The following is a 15,963-nucleotide window of genomic DNA, read 5'->3' on the forward strand; positions in this document are numbered from 1 at the left end:
CCCCATGGGGCCAGCAACATGTCTCTAGTGTGGCAGGCTGCTGGAACCAGTCAGCCTACACAGATAGTCGGTTAAGTTTTAGGGGGCACCTCTAAGGTGCCCTCTGTGGTGTATTTTCCAATAAAATGTACACTGGCATCAGTGTGCATTTATTGTGCTGAGAAGTTTGATACCAAACTTCCCAGTTTTCAGTGTAGCCATTATGGTGCTGTGGAGTTCGTGTAAAACAGACTCCCAGACCATATACTCTTATGGCTACCCTGCACTTATAATGTCTAAGGTTTTGCTTAGACACTGTAGGGGCACAGTGCTCATGCACTGGTACCCTCACCTATGGTATAGTGCACCCTGCCTTAGGGCTGTAAGGCCTGCTAGAGGGGTGTCTTACCTATACTGCATAGGCAGTGAGAGGCTGGCATGGCACCCTGAGGGGAGTGCCATGTCGACTTACTCGTTTTGTCCTCACTAGCACACACAAGCTGGTAAGCAGTGTGTCTGTGCTGAGTGAGGGGTCTCTAGGGTGGCATAATACATGCTGCAGCCCTTAGAGACCTTCCCTGGCATCAGGGCCCTTGGTACCAGAGGTACCAGTTACAAGGGACTTATCTGGATGTCAGGGTGTGCCAATTGTGGAATCAAAAGTACAGGTTAGGGAAAGAACACTGGTGCTGGGGCCTGGTTAGCAGGCCTCAGCACACTTTCAATTCAAAACATAGCATCAGCAAAGGCAAAAAGTCAGGGGGTAACCATGCCAAGGAGGCATTTCCTTACACACACACACCCTCGTATGCAGAACCAGATCTGATGGTCATGGATTCTCTTGTCTAGCTCCAAAAGCCTACAACTACCTACCCCTACCCATCAGAGCCACCACCACAGTTCTTGAGTTCCTCAAGAAACTGACAGTCTGACTCCTCACCTAGCCCCAACCCTGGCTCGGCTATACAGTTCCTACTTCAGCGCCAGGATGCCATCTTGACCCTTGATACAATCGTGTGAGTTGTGTGCTATGCAAATGCACGTAACGTAACATAGAGGTAAGCCAGTGATCATGGCTATAGGCCTGATCTGTTTACTGTGAAATGTTATGATAAAAGAAGGCGTGACCTATTTATTGTGAGAAGCATGCGTTAACAGCAATCTGTTTAACTGTGCGTGGTTAGTACTGTGTATTATGGCATGCAGACAATTATTTTGTTACATAGAATCACATAAATACCTGTAGTAGGCAAAAGGTTTTGGTATTATCCCCGTCGAAAACTGTGAATATCGAAGATTTTATCTGTGAAAATACTTGTTAGGAATTTAGCAGCTCATGAAACGTATGGCAAAGCCAGTAGGCCTGACTGACTTACTGTGAAACGCATGTGTTAAAAACAAACTCTCTTAAGGGTGGGTTGTTTTCACACTGTGCTAAATCCTGTGGCAGTTTCTTTGTTACAGGGATTCTCAGATTACTGTAGTAGGCAAAGGGGTTGGTGTTGGTGACACACCGAACAAACTGTTGGGATAGGAAATGCGTACTATGATAATCCTTACTAGACTCTCTAAGAAGGGATTTTACATTGTTTTGACAACTGCAATTTGTGTACGTATTTGTAATATTACTGTATGCATGATGGTTTACTTGTGGGAAATCGTATGCCCAATCAGTTGGGTCTGAGTTGGCTATGGTGACAAGCCAGGTAGATATAAAGATTATATGTCTTCTTGTTATGAAAAAGGCAGTAAGCCTGCAGTATTTATTGTGAAAAGCTTCAGTTAAAGTCAATAGGTATTCAAGGATGGATTGTTAGTTCTCTTATTAATGCCTACATATAGGTATTTTGTTGCATGGAATCTCACTGATTCCTATAGTAGGCAAGAGTTTTTGTTGGTTACCCCTTCTGACAAACATATGTATGGAAGATTTGCACTGTGAGAATCCTTGTTAAGCCCTCTTAGGAGTGAATGTATTTTGCTCTGCCAATTGTAATTTATATACATTTATAGTTTTATGACTGAATGCCTGATGGCTGCTTTGTGGGAAAGCTGAACCTCAGTACAGTAGGCTTGAGTTTGTTATGGTTACTACCCAATGACAACAGCTATGGGCCTGAGGGATTCACTAGGATTTATTTTCTTCAGATGACATGGGTCTGATCTATTTATTATCAAAAGTTACGACATGGACAGTAGACCTGATATAGTTACTAATGAACACAAATGACAAAGCCCGGTAGACCTTCAAAGGTGAATTGTTTTTTGCTTTGTTAAAGCCTGCAGCCTGGTATTTTAATACATGAAATCTCACAAATTATCTTCGTAGGGACAGATTTTGGTGTTGCTTAGTTACCCCTTCGACAAATCCTAGTGGTAGAAGATTTGGAGTGTAATAATTCTTGCAAGAATCTCTTTGTAAGGCCTGACAGGTTTAGCTTTCTTCCAGGATCTTGTATTAAAAAAAATAAAAAAAAACATTCATATGTACATAAATATATATCCATATCGATACATAGAGGGGCTTTAGGTCAGCCATTTTCTGCTACTGGTGTCATTAACACTCTACTTTAATCCATGGCCGCATACTGCCTGTGGTAATGGCTCAGTCCACAACTGTCATGGTCTCCCTTGCACTGTGAATGACCACATTTTCTGATCACCTGCACATCCTACTGAAATTGAATGTGTTTCAGTGTCAGGGCTGGTTGGCCTGTCCTTTCGTTTTCAATACCCCTTTGATTTCTTTGCTTCTCATCTTTTTTTTTTTTTTTAACCGATCCTACAGTTTCCCAATTGCTAATGGGCTGCTTGCTTGTAATTTCATCTGCAGTTTGTTGCGTCTCACCTAACCACGTCCTCTAATCGAAATGCTGTTGCCCTTACTTTACCATTTGTAAGGAAATGCCTCCTTGGCATGGTTACCCCTTGACTTTTTGCCTTTGCTGATGCTATGTTTTGAATTGAAAGTGTGCTGAGGCCTGCTAACCAGGCCCCAGCACCAGTGTTCTTTCCCTAACCTGTACTTTTGTATCCACAATTGGCACACCCTGGCATCCAGATAAGTCCCTTGTAAATGGTACCCCTGGTACCAAGGGCCCTGATGCCAAGGAAGGTCTCTAAGGGCTGCAGCATGTCTTATGCCACCCTGGAGACCCCTCACTCAGCACAGACACCCTGCTTGCCAGCTTGTGTGTGCTGGCGAGAACAAAACGAGTAAGTCGACATGGCACTCCCCTCAGGGTGCCATGCCAGCCTCTCACTGCCTATGCAGGTGTAGATAAGTCACCCCTCTAGTAGGCCTTACAGCCCTAAGGCAGGGTGCACTATACCATAGGTGAGGGCACCAGTGCATGAGCACTGTGCTCCTACAGTGTCTAAGCAATACCTTAGACATTGTAAGTGCAGGGTAGCCATAAGAGTATATGGTCTGGGAGTCTGTCAAACACAGACTCCACAGCACCACAATGGCTACACTGAAAACTGGGAAGTTTGGTATCAAACTTCTCAGCACAATAAATGCACACTGATGCCAGTGTACATTTTATTGTAAAATACACCCCAGAGGGCACCTTAGAGGTGGCCCCTGAAACTTAAACCAACTACCCGTGTAGGCTGACTGGTTCTAGCAGCCTGCCACACCCGAGACATGTTGCTGGCCACATGGGGAGAGTGCCTTTGTCACTCTGTGGCCTGTAACAAAGCCTGCACTGGGTGGAGATGCTATCACCTCCCCCAGGCAGGAGCTGTAACACCTGGCGGTGAGCCTCAAAGGCTTACCCCCTTTGTTCCAGCACCGCAGGGCACTCCAGCTAGTGGAGTTGCCCGCCCCCTCCGGCCACGGCCCCACTTTTGGCAGCAAGGCCGGAGGAGATAATGAGAATAACAAGGAGGAGTCACTGGCCAGTCAGGACAGCCCCTAAGGTGTCCTGAGCTGAAGTGACTCTAACTTTTAGAAATCCTCCATCTTGCAGATGGAGGATTCCCCCCAATAGGGATAGGAATGTGACCCCCTCCCCTTCGGAGGAGGCACAAAGATTGTGTACCCACCCTCAGGGCTAGTAGCCATTGGCTACTAACCCCCCAGACCTAAACACGCCCTTAAATTTAGTATTTAAGGGCTCCCCTGAACCTAAGAATTTAGATTCCTGCAACTTCCCGAAGAAGAATACTGCTGAGCTGAAAAACCCTGCAGAAGAAGAAAGAAGACACCAACTGCTTTGGCCCCAGTCCTACCGGCCTGTCTCCTGCCTTCTAAAGAAACCTGCTCCAGCGACGCTTTCTCCAGGACCAGCGACCTCTGAATCCTCAGAGGACTGCCCTGCTTCAAGAGGAACAAGAAACTCCTGAGGACAGCGGCCCTGTTCCAAAAAGACTGCAACTTTGTTTCAGAGGAGCAGATTTAAAGACCCCTGCAATCCCCGCAAGAAGTGTGAGACTTGCAACACTGCACCCGGCGACCCCGACTCGACTGGTGGAGAACCAACACCTCAGGGAGGACCCTCCGGCGACTCCGAGACTGTGAGTAACCAAAGTTGTCCCCCCTGAACCCCCACAGCGACGCCTGCAGAGGGAATCCCCAGGTCCCCCCTGACCGCGACTGCCTGACTCTAAAATCCCGACCGCAGGAAAAGACCCTGCACCCGCAGCCCCCAGCACCTGAAGGATCGGAACTCCAGTGCAGGAGTGACCCCCAGGAGGCCCTCTCCCTTGCCCAGGTGGTGGCTACCCCTGCCTGCACCGCTGAAGAGACCCCTTGGTCTCCCATTGGAAACCCGACGCTTGTTTGCACACTGCACCCGGCCGCCCCCGCGCTGCTGAGGGTGTACTTTTTGTGTGGACTTGTGTCCCCCCCGGTGCCCTACAAAACCCCCCTGGTCTGCCCTCCGAAGACGCGGGTACTTACCTGCTGGCAGACTGGAACCGGGGCACCCCCCTCTCTCCATTGAAGCCTATGCGTTTTGGGCACCACTTTGAACTCTGCACCTGACCGGCCCTGAGCTGCTGGTGTGGTGACTTTGGGGTTGCTCTGAACCCCCAACGGTGGGCTACCTTGGACCCCAATCTTAACCCCGTAGGTGGTTTACTTACCTGCAAAACCTAACAATACTTTACCTCCCAAGGAACTGTGAAAATTGCACTGTGTCCACTTTTAAAACAGCTAAATGTGTTTTATGTAAAAAGTATATATGCTACTGTAATTATTCAAAGTTCCTAAAGTACTTACCTGCAATACCTTCCAAATGAGATATTACATGTAGAATTTGAACCTGTGGTTCTTAAAATAAACTAAGAAAATATATTTTTCTATAACAAAAACCTATTGGCCTGGAATTGTTTGAGTGTGTGTCCCTTATTGCCTGTGTGTATGTACAACAAATGCTTAACACTACTCCTTTGATAAGCCTACTGCTCGACCACACTACCACAAAATAGAGCATTAGTATTATCTCTTTTTGCCACTCTCTTACCTCTAAGGGGAACCCTTGGACTCTGTGCATACTATTCCTTACTTTGAAATAGTGCATACAGAGCCAACTTCCTACACCATTGTTTTAGCACTCCAAGATGACTAGCTTGTTGGGTGTAAATGTGTCAGCCATGTTGAAACTTTAAAACAGTGAGGCTGTGCACACCAGCACTGCAAGACGGATACCTGCAGCTTCGTACAGTTTCATTATTGCAAGCATATGCCTGCCATATTTACATAGCAACATGTTTTTTACACTTGTATTCTTTTCATTTATCTTGCATATGTTGTTGAGTTTGTGTTTTATTGTGCTAGTGTCACCTGAGGGTTGAAAGAATGTCAGTGAATGGATGCATATGTGCAAAGGTGAGTGACAGAGTGCATTTATGGTGTCTTATTGAGTACTTAAAAACATCAATGACTCGAGGCACTTTCATTCATAAGCCAGATATACTGGCATTGCCAGTGCTTGTTGTAGAAGGAATGTTTGTAGAGCAGTGTGCTGGGGAACAGCTTTAGTTGTTCTACAGTGCCAACATGTATCAAGTGTACGTAAGTTCTACTTAAAACATTTTGTGAGGTGCCCAAAGTGTGTTATGGATATTGTCAGTTTTAAAAGCTACTCTCAAAACAACAATTAGCAGTCGTAGGTCTGCATTTAAAGAAATGTCATTGAGATATAAATAGGCATTCCTTGTTAGAAGTAGTAAAAGCCTGAAATCGTTAAAATGCGGTATAGGCAGCATAGCTCAAGCCCTCAGGCTGACTAGACCGGGACCAGCGCCATCCTTTTATGTTGAGAGCCCAGAACCTCCCCCTCTGTCTGAGTCCTCACTCTGTCACTGAATCTGACCCTCCCTATTTATGAACAGACGAGTATCTTGTTTCTTTCAAATGGCCGAACATACAAGATCACATCACTGAAAACCTAGAGCAATAAATAGGCCATTTGTGGTCTCTCATAAACATAAAAAATACTACAGTCTATATGGAGAGGATTTTGAAGGTTTCTTCCAAGTTTGAATGTCCTCCCATACATCAGCTTCTAGCAGTGCAGTGGAGGCTGAACTATAAAGAGCTGTATGTAGAGGGCCAAGGAAGGGCCAGTGAAGCAAACTATATGCAAACAAGCTGAGACATAGCAGCCAGAGGACATGGGTGGCAGCCGAATGGATTCCTGGAACGTGTCTTCATTAGAAAAGACTTACCTGTTTTAGTAGTCCCTTAGACCACCAAGGCAACAAATTGTAGGAAATTATGCACAATAGTAAGGAAGGAAAGTTTCAGAAGTCATGGAATTTCCTTACAGCTTATTGCTCTGTTTTAGCTTCCACCATTTCACTTCACGGTCCATGTTTTGATGCAATAGTTGTCTGTTAACTGCAGAAACTTTTTTTTTTTTTTACACCATTTTATGCTTTGGATTTGTTAATCTAGAGTGAAAATTCATAATTTGCTTAATTCATATCTGTGACCAGACATGACAACATGTCCGAAAGATAGCATTATTGGTATAAGATGCAAACTTTTGACAGTTTATTTTTAATGCCACCCAGGCGATAACTTCATATGGTGAGCAGCCTGAGAGTGCACCAAGCTTCAGTTTAACGTAAACTGCGGATTTTGGAATGCACAAAATCCTAAACCCTTATCTTGCTTTGCTGGAAAATTTCTTGTTGTAGGTTTTGTTTTTCTAGTTCTTGACATGTCATTGAGAATTGTCCAATATGCATTTCACAGGTTTGAGGATAAAGGAGACAAAGGAGGTCTATGAAGGAGAAGTAACAGAGTTAACCCCATGTGAGACAGAGAACCCAATGGGGGGCTATGGCAAGACCATCAGCCACGTCATCATAGGGCTTAAAACAGCGAAAGGAACCAAACAGCTTAAGGTACAGTTCGACAGACCTTTCACTCATTATAATCGTCAGCCCACCAAGATTGTGTATTGTAGTGTCTTAGTTATTGGTTTTGTGGTGAGTACTGTTGGGAAACATAAATGTTTTGCAAATGTGGTTCACGGTTCACCTAGATGCCATGATTGAGTCTAAAAAAAAGTTACTAATCAGTTTCTGAATGACATACGGTTTAACAAATAATAGAGGAGAAATGACAGGCCGCATAGACCCTACATGAAAACAAATTCAAAGAAAAGTGAACAAAAACACAAAAAAGGCTGTACCACTGTTACATCACTAAGCTGGTAGGCACAAAAAAAGAGCAATCACCATACTAGAAAGGAAGGTCTCTGCAGCACCCAGACCATACAGCCCTGAGCCCCACGGCATAAATTGTTCCCATATTTGAGGTCACCCTTCAGTTCCATCTCTAGCCTAAATTCCATTTTGGGGCTAGCCAGCAGATTCCTGTACTCATATTTAGAAATGATCAAAAACGACCTCTTATGGAAGGGCATCGTTCACCCAACCTAAAACCCTTGTGAGTACAACCACTGTTTAAAATGGCCAGTTTCAGGTCTTACATACCACCAAACGGTTTCACACTTGTACAAAACATACTCTTCTACAAAACCATGGAGAGAATAGTCTAAAAACCACTCTAAATGTTTCTAGACAAACACAACAGCATCACTCTCTCACTCTGTTGTAAAATCAAGGACAATTAATGATTCTCACAGCCATGATATAAGCTTGGTTCTTACTGCAGAACCTGTTGCCAACACTTTCTTATTCATTTATGTAAGATGAGCTCCCCCACTCAGATGTGAGGGCCATGCTGAGTGGGAGTGTCTTGGAATGCTAAATTTATTGGTTCACAAAATGTCTCGATCTGCGGCATTTCAGAGTAGTAATTGGAGACTGGACAACTTAACCAACCATAATCTAGTGCTTAGAACCAGAGAACACTGTTCGTCGTACTTATAGCTCTTCCCTACAATCATCACAGAGAATTTCATGGTTGTGCATGTTCTACATCTGAACCTACAGTTTGCATGAAATAACATTCCTAAACATTTCACCACTGCCATCGGAAGAATGAGATTTTTGTACTCCGAGCGCTAATGTATTGCCCACTTGCTGTACTTTATTTTCAGCTAGCCCAGTTACTGCTTTCAGAATCCGAAATGTACCCATTTAGATGCATAAACAGCATGTCAGAAACTTAAAATACTTGATTTGAACATGAACTCAAAAATTAGAGCAAAGCATCTTGTAAGGAAATGCCTCCTTGGCATGGTTACCCCCTGACTTTTTGTCTTTGCTGATGCTATGTTTTGAATTGAAAGTGTGCTGAGGCCTGCTAACCAGGCCCCAGCACCAGTGTTCTTTCCCTAACCTGTACTTTTGTATCCACAATTGGCACACCCTGGCATCCAGATAAGTCCCTTGTAAATGGTACCCCTGGTACCAAGGGCCCTGATGCCAAGGAAGGTCTCTAAGGGCTGCAGCATGTCTTATGCCACCCTGGAGACCCCTCACTCAGCACAGACACCCTGCTTGCCAGCTTGTGTGTGCTGGCGAGAACAAAACGAGTAAGTCGACATGGCACTCCCCTCAGGGTGCCATGCCAGCCTCTCACTGCCTATGCAGGTGTAGATAAGTCACCCCTCTAGTAGGCCTTACAGCCCTAAGGCAGGGTGCACTATACCATAGGTGAGGGCACCAGTGCATGAGCACTGTGCTCCTACAGTGTCTAAGCAATACCTTAGACATTGTAAGTGCAGGGTAGCCATAAGAGTATATGGTCTGGGAGTCTGTTTTACACGAACTCCACAGCACCATAATGGCTACACTGAAAACTGGGAAGTTTGGTATCAAACTTCTCAGCACAATAAATGCACACTGATGCCAGTGTACATTTTATTGTAAAATACACCCCAGAGGGCACCTTAGAGGTGCCCCCTGAAACCTTAACCGACTATCTGTGTAGGCTGACTGGTTCCAGCAGCCTGCCACAACCGAGACATGTTACTGGCCCCATGGGGAGAGTGCCTTTGTCACTCTGAGGCCAGTAACAAAGCCTGCACTGGGTGGAGATACTAACACCTCCCCCAGGCAGGAGCTGTCACACCTGGCGGTGAGCCTCAAAGGCTCACCCCTTTGTGCCAGCACCGCAGGACACTCCAGCTAGTGGAGTTGCCCGCCCCCTCCGGCCACGGCCCCCACTTTTGGCGGCAAGGCCGGAGAAAATAATGAGAATAACAAGGGGGAGTCACTGGCCAGTCAGGACAGCCCCTAAGGTGTCCTGAGCTGAAGTGACTCTAACTTTTAGAAATCCTCCATCTTGCAGATGGAGGATTCCCCAATAGGATTAGGGATGTGACCCCCTCCCCTTGGGAGGAGGCACAAAGAGGGTGTACCCACCCTCAGGGCTAGTAGCCATTGGCTACTAACCCCCCAGACCTAAACACGCCCTTAAATTTAGTATTTAAGGGCTTCCCTGAACCTAAGAATTTAGATTCCTGAAACTACAAGAAGAAGAAGACTGCCGAGCTGAAAAACCCCTGCAGAGGAAGAACAGAAGACACCAACTGCTTTGGCCCCAGACTTACCGGCCTGTCTCCTGCCTTCCAAAGAAACCTGCTCCAGCGAAGCTTTCCAAGGGACCAGCGACCTCTGAATCCTCTGAGGACTGCCCTGCTTCAAGAAAGACAAGAAACTCCCGAGGACAGCGGCACTGCTCCAAAAGAACTGCAACTTTGTTTCAAGGAGCAGATTTAAAGACCCCTGCAACTCCCCGCAAGAAGCGTGAGACTTGCAACACTGCACCCGGCGACCCCGACTTGACTGGTGGAGAACCAACACCTCAGGGAGGACCCTCCGGCGACTCCGAGACCAACCAAAGTTGTCCCCCCTGAGCCCCCACAGTGACGCCTGCAGAGGGAATCCCGAGGCTCCCCCAGACCGCGACTGCCTGAACTCCATTTCCCGACGGCTGGAAAAGACCCTGCACCCGCAGCCCCCAGCACCTAAAGGAACGGAACTCCTGTGCAGGAGTGACCCCCAGGAGGCCCTCTCCCTTGCCCAGGTGGTGGCTACCCCGAGGAGCCCCCCCCTTGCCTGCCTGCAACGCTGAAGAGATCCCTTGGTCTCTCATTGAAAACCATTGTAAACCCGACGCGTGTTTGCACACTGCACCCGGCCGCCCCCGCGCTGCTGAGGGTGTACTTTTTGTGCTGACTTGTGTCCCCCCCGGTGCCCTACAAAACCCCCCTGGTCTGCCCACCGAAGACGCGGGTACTTACCTGCTGGCAGACTGGAACCGGGGCACCCCCTTCTCTCCATTGAAGCCTATGTGTTTTGGGCACCTCTTTGACCGCTGCACCTGACCGGCCCTGAGCTGCTGGTGTGGTAACTTTGGGGTTGCTCTGAACCCCCAACGGTGGGCTACCTTGGACCAAAAACTGAGACCTGTAAGGGACTTACTTACCTGTTAAAAATAACCATACTTTACCTCCCCCAGGAACTGTGAAAATTGCACTGTGTCCACTTTTAAAACAGCTTATTGTGTTTTATGTAAAAAGTATACATGCTAATGTAATGATTCAAAGTTCCTAAAGTACTTACCTGCAATACCTTTCTAATGAGATATTACATGTAGAATTTGAACCTGTGGTTCTTAAAATAAACTAAGAAAAGATATTTTTCTATAACAAAACCTATTGGCTGGATTTGTCTCTGAGTGTGTGTTCCTCATTTATTGCCTGTGTGTATGTACAACAAATGCTTAACACTACTCCTTTGATAAGCCTACTGCTCGACCACACTACCACAAAATAGAGCATTAGTATTATCTCTTTTTGCCACTATCTTACCTCTAAGGGGAACCCTTGGACTCTGTGCATACTATTCCTTACTTTGAAATAGTGCATACAGAGCCAACTTCCTACATTGGTGGATCAGCGGTGGGGTACAAGACTTTGCATTTGCTGGACTACTCAGCCAATACCTGATCACACGACATATTCCAAAAATTGTCATTAGAAATAGATTTTTGCAATTTGAAATTTTTCTAAATTCCTAAAAGTCCTGCTAGGGCCTTGTGTTAGTCCCTGTTAGCATTTCTTTTAGAGTTTAAAAGTTTGGTAAAAGTTTGAATTAGATCCTAGAACTAGTTTTAGTTTCTTAAAAAAGTATTCCAACTTTTAGAAGCATAATGTCTAGTACAGATGTGAATGTGGTGGAACTCGACACCACACCTTACCTCCATCTACAGATGAGAGAGCTAAGGTCACTCTGTAAACTAAAGAAAATAGCAATGGGCTCCAGACCTTCCAAACTACAGCTCCAGGAGCTGTTGGCAGAGTTTGACAGAGCCAACCCCTCTGAGGATGGCAACACAGAGGATGAGTATAGTGACTTGGAGGGTGATTCCCCCCCACCAGTCCTATCTAGGGAAGACAGGGCCTCTCAAGCCCTGACTCCACAAATCATAGTCAGAGATGCTGGTTCCCTCACAGGAGGGACCAACCTCTCTGAAGTCACTGAGGATAACTCCAGTGAAGAGGACATCCAGTTAGCCAGGATGGCCAAAAGATTGGCTTTGGAAAGACAGATCCTAGCCATAGAAAGGGAAAGACAAGAGATGGGCCTAGGACCCATCAATGGTGGCAGCAACATAAATAGGGTCAGAGATTCTTCTGACATGTTGAAAATCCCTAAAGGGATTGTAACTAAATATGAAGATGGTGATGACATCACCAAATGGTTCACAGCTTTTGAGAGGGCTTGTGTAACCAGAAAAGTGAACAAATCTCACTGGGGTGCTCTCCTTTGGGAAATGTTCACAGGAAAGTGTAGGGATAGACTCCTCACACTCTCTGGAAAAGATGCAGAATCTTATGACCTCATGAAGGGTACCCTGATTGAGGGCTTTGGATTCTCCACTGAGGAGTATAGGATTAGATTCAGGGGGGCTCAAAAATCCTCGAGCCAGACCTGGGTTGACTTTGTAGACTACTCAGTAAAAACACTAGATGGTTGGATTCAAGGCAGTGGTGTAAGTAATTATGATGGGCTGTACAATTTATTTGTGAAATAACACCTGTTAAGTTATTGTTTCAATGACAAACTGCATCAGCATCTGGTAGACCTAGGACCAATTTCTCCCCAAGAATTGGGAAAGAAGGCGGACCATTGGGTCAAGACTAGGGTGTCCAAAACTTCCACAGGGGGTGACCAAAAGAAAGGGGTCACAAAACCTCCCCAGGGGAAAGGTGGTGAGACAGCCAAAAACAAAAATAGTAAAGAGTCTTCTACAGGCCCCCAAAAACCTGCACAGGAGGGTGGGCCCAGAGCCTCTTCACAAAAACAATTCTGGGTACAAGGGTAAAAACTTTGATCCCAAAAAGGCCTGGTGTCGTAGCTGTAGTCAGTCTGGACACCAAACTGGAGACAAGGCCTGTCCCAAGAAAAATACCACTTCAAACTCCACTCCAGCTAACACTGGAATGGCTAGTCTCCAAGTGGGATCAACAGTGTGCCCAGAGCAAATCAGGTGTCACACTGAAGCTACATTAGTCTCTGAGGGTGGGGTGGATTTAGCCACACTGGCTGCCTGGCCCCCTAACATGCAAAAATACAGGCAGCAGCTCTTAATTAATGGGACAAGTGTAGAGGGCCTGAGGGATACAGGTGCCAGTGTCACTATGGTGACAGAGAAACTGGTTTCCCCTGGCCAATACCTGGCTGGACAAACTTATCCAGTCACCAACGCTGACAATCAGACTAAAGTACATCCCATGGCTATGGTAACTTTAGAGTGGGGAGGGGTCAATGGCCTGAAACAGGTGGTGGTCTCCTCAAATATCCCAGTAGACTGTTTGCTTGGAAATGACCTGGAGTCCTCAGCATGGGCTGAGGTAGAACTGAAAACCCATGCAGCCATGCTGGGTATCCCTGAACTGGTGTGTGTCAAGACAAGGGCACAGTGCAAGGCACAGGGTGAAAAAGTAGAGCTGGAGTCTGGAAGACAGGCCCAGCCTACCAAGAGAAAAGGAAAGTCAGCTGGGAAACCAGCTGCAACACAACAAGAAAAAGAGAACCTCTCTTCTCAGGAAGAAGTTCTGCCCTCTGAGGGAACTGAGCCTATGGAGCTGGAACCTTATCAGGTTGAGCTCTTAGGCTCAGGGGGACCCTCAAGGGAGGAGTTGTGTAAGGGACAAGAAACCTGTCCCTCTCTTGAAGGCCTTAGGTAGCAAGCTGCTGAAGAGTCCAAAGGCAAGAAAAATGGAACACATAGGGTCTATTGGGAAGATGGACTCCTGTACACTGAGGCAAGAGATCCCAAACCTGGTGCCACTAGGAGAGTGGTAGTGCCTCAGGCGTTCAGAGAGTTTATTCTGACCTTAGCCCATGATATTCCCCTTGCTGGGCATTTGAGACAAACCAAGACGTGGGAGAGGTTAGTCAACCACTTCTACTGGCCCAACATGTCCCAGAAGGTTAAGGAGTTTTGCATCTCCTGTCCCACCTGTCAAGCCAGTGGTAAGACAGGTGGACATCCAAAGGCCCCCCTCATTCCACTTCCAGTGGTGGGGGTCCCCTTTGAAAGAGTGGGTGTGGACATAGTGGGTCCACTTGAACCTCCCACAGCCTCAGGAAATATGTACATCCTAGTAGTAGTGGATCATGCTACTAGGTATCCTGAAGCTATTCCCCTTAGGTCGACTACTGCCCCTGCAGTAGCCAAGGCCCTCATTGGTATCTTTACCAGAGTGGGCTTCCCTAAAGAGGTGGTGTCTGACAGAGGTACCAACTTCATGTCAGCATACCTAAAACACATGTGGAATGAGTGTGGAGTGACTTATAAATTCACTACACCCTATCATCCACAAACTAATGGCCTTGTTGAGAGATTCAACAAGACATTAAAGGGCATGATCATGGGGCTCCCAGAAAAACTCAAAAGGAGATGGAATGTCCTCCTGCCATGTCTGCTTTTCGCTTACAGAGAGGTGCCTCAGAAGGGAGTAGGGTTCTCACCCTTTGAAGTTCTGTTTGGCCACCCTGTAAGGGGACCACTTGCTCTTGTTAAAGAAGGCTGGGAGAGACCTCTTCATGAGCCTAAACAAGACATAGTGGACTATGTACTTGGCCTTCGCTCAAGAATGGCAGAGTACATGGAAAAGGCAAGTAAAAACCTTGAGGCCAGCCAACAGCTCCTGAAGTTTTGGTAGGACCAAAAGGCTGCAATGGTTGAATTTCAACCAGGGCAGAAAGTCTGGGTTTTGGAGCCTGTGGCTCCCAGGGCACTTCAGGACAGATGGAGTGGCCCTTACCCAATCCTGGAAAAGAAGAGTCAGGTCACCTACCTGGTGGACCTAGGCACAAGCAGGAGCCCCAAGAGGGTGATCCATGTAAACCGCCTAAAACTCTTCCATGATAGGGCTGATGTGAATCTGTTGATGGTAACAGATGAGGAGCAGGAAGCTGAGAGTGAGCCTCTCCCTGATCTCCTCTCTTCAGACCCTAAAGATGGCTCAGTGGATGGAGTGATCTATTCAGACACCCTCTCTGGCCAACAGCAAGCTGACTGTAGGAAGGTCCTACAACAGTTTGCTGAGCTCTTTTCCCTAACCCCTGGTCAGACACACCTGTGTACCCATGATGTGGACACAGGAGACAGCATGCCTGTCAAAAACAAAATCTTCAGACAGTCTGATCAAGTTAAGGAAAGCATCAAGGTGGAAGTCCACAAGATGCTGGAATTGGGAGTAATTGAGCACTCTGACAGCCCCTGGGCTAGCCCAGTGGTCTTAGTCCCCAAACCTCACACCAAAGAAGGAGAGAGAGAGATGAGGTTTTGTGTGGACTACAGAGGTCTTAATTCTGTCACCAAGACAGATGCCCATCCCATTCCTAGAGCTGACGAGCTGATTGACAAATTAGGTGCTGCCAAATTCTTAAGTACCTTTGACTTAACAGCAGGGTACTGGCAAATCAAAATGGCACCTGGAGCAAAAGAGAAAACAGCATTCTCCACACCTGATGGGCATTATCAGTTTACTGTTATGCCCTTTGGTTTAAAGAATGCCCCTGTCACCTTCCAAAGGTTGGTGAATCAAGTCCTTGCTGGGTTGGAGTCCTTTAGTGCAGCTTATCTTGATGATATTGCTGTCTTTAGCTCCAACTGGCAGGATCACCTGGTCCACCTGAAGAAGGTTTTGAAGGCTCTGCAATCAGCAGGCCTCTCTATCAAGGCATCCAAATGCCAGATAGGGCAGGGAACTGTGGTTTACTTGGGACACCTTGTAGGTGGAGGCCAAGTTCAGCCACTCCAGCCTAAGATCCAGACTATTCTGGACTGGGCAGCTCCAAAAACCCAGACTCAAGTCAGGGCATTCCTTGGCTTGACTGGGTACTATAGGAGGTTTGTGAAGGGATATGGATCCACTGTGACAGCCCTCACAGAACTCACCTCCAAGAAAATGCCCAAGAAAGTAAACTGGACTGTAGAATGCCAAAAGGCCTTTGACACCCTGAAACAAGCTATGTGCACAGCACCAGTTCTAACAGCTCCAGATTACTCCAAGCAATTCATTGTGCAAACAG

General features: G+C 46.6%; 1 protein-coding gene across 1 annotated transcript in view; it reads left to right on the plus strand.

Moving 5' to 3' along the window:
- Positions 1 to 15,963, plus strand: part of RUVBL1 (RuvB like AAA ATPase 1) — a 121,145-nt gene that overhangs the window by 42,780 nt on the left and 62,402 nt on the right. The window contains exon 4 of the mRNA XM_069206253.1: positions 7,190 to 7,341. Coding sequence (XP_069062354.1) covers positions 7,190 to 7,341 — 152 coding nt within the window. The remainder of the gene's footprint in view (positions 1 to 7,189; positions 7,342 to 15,963) is intronic.

This window comes from Pleurodeles waltl, chromosome 9 (genome assembly GCF_031143425.1).
Source record: "Pleurodeles waltl isolate 20211129_DDA chromosome 9, aPleWal1.hap1.20221129, whole genome shotgun sequence".
Classification (NCBI taxonomy): Eukaryota; Metazoa; Chordata; class Amphibia; order Caudata; family Salamandridae; genus Pleurodeles; species Pleurodeles waltl.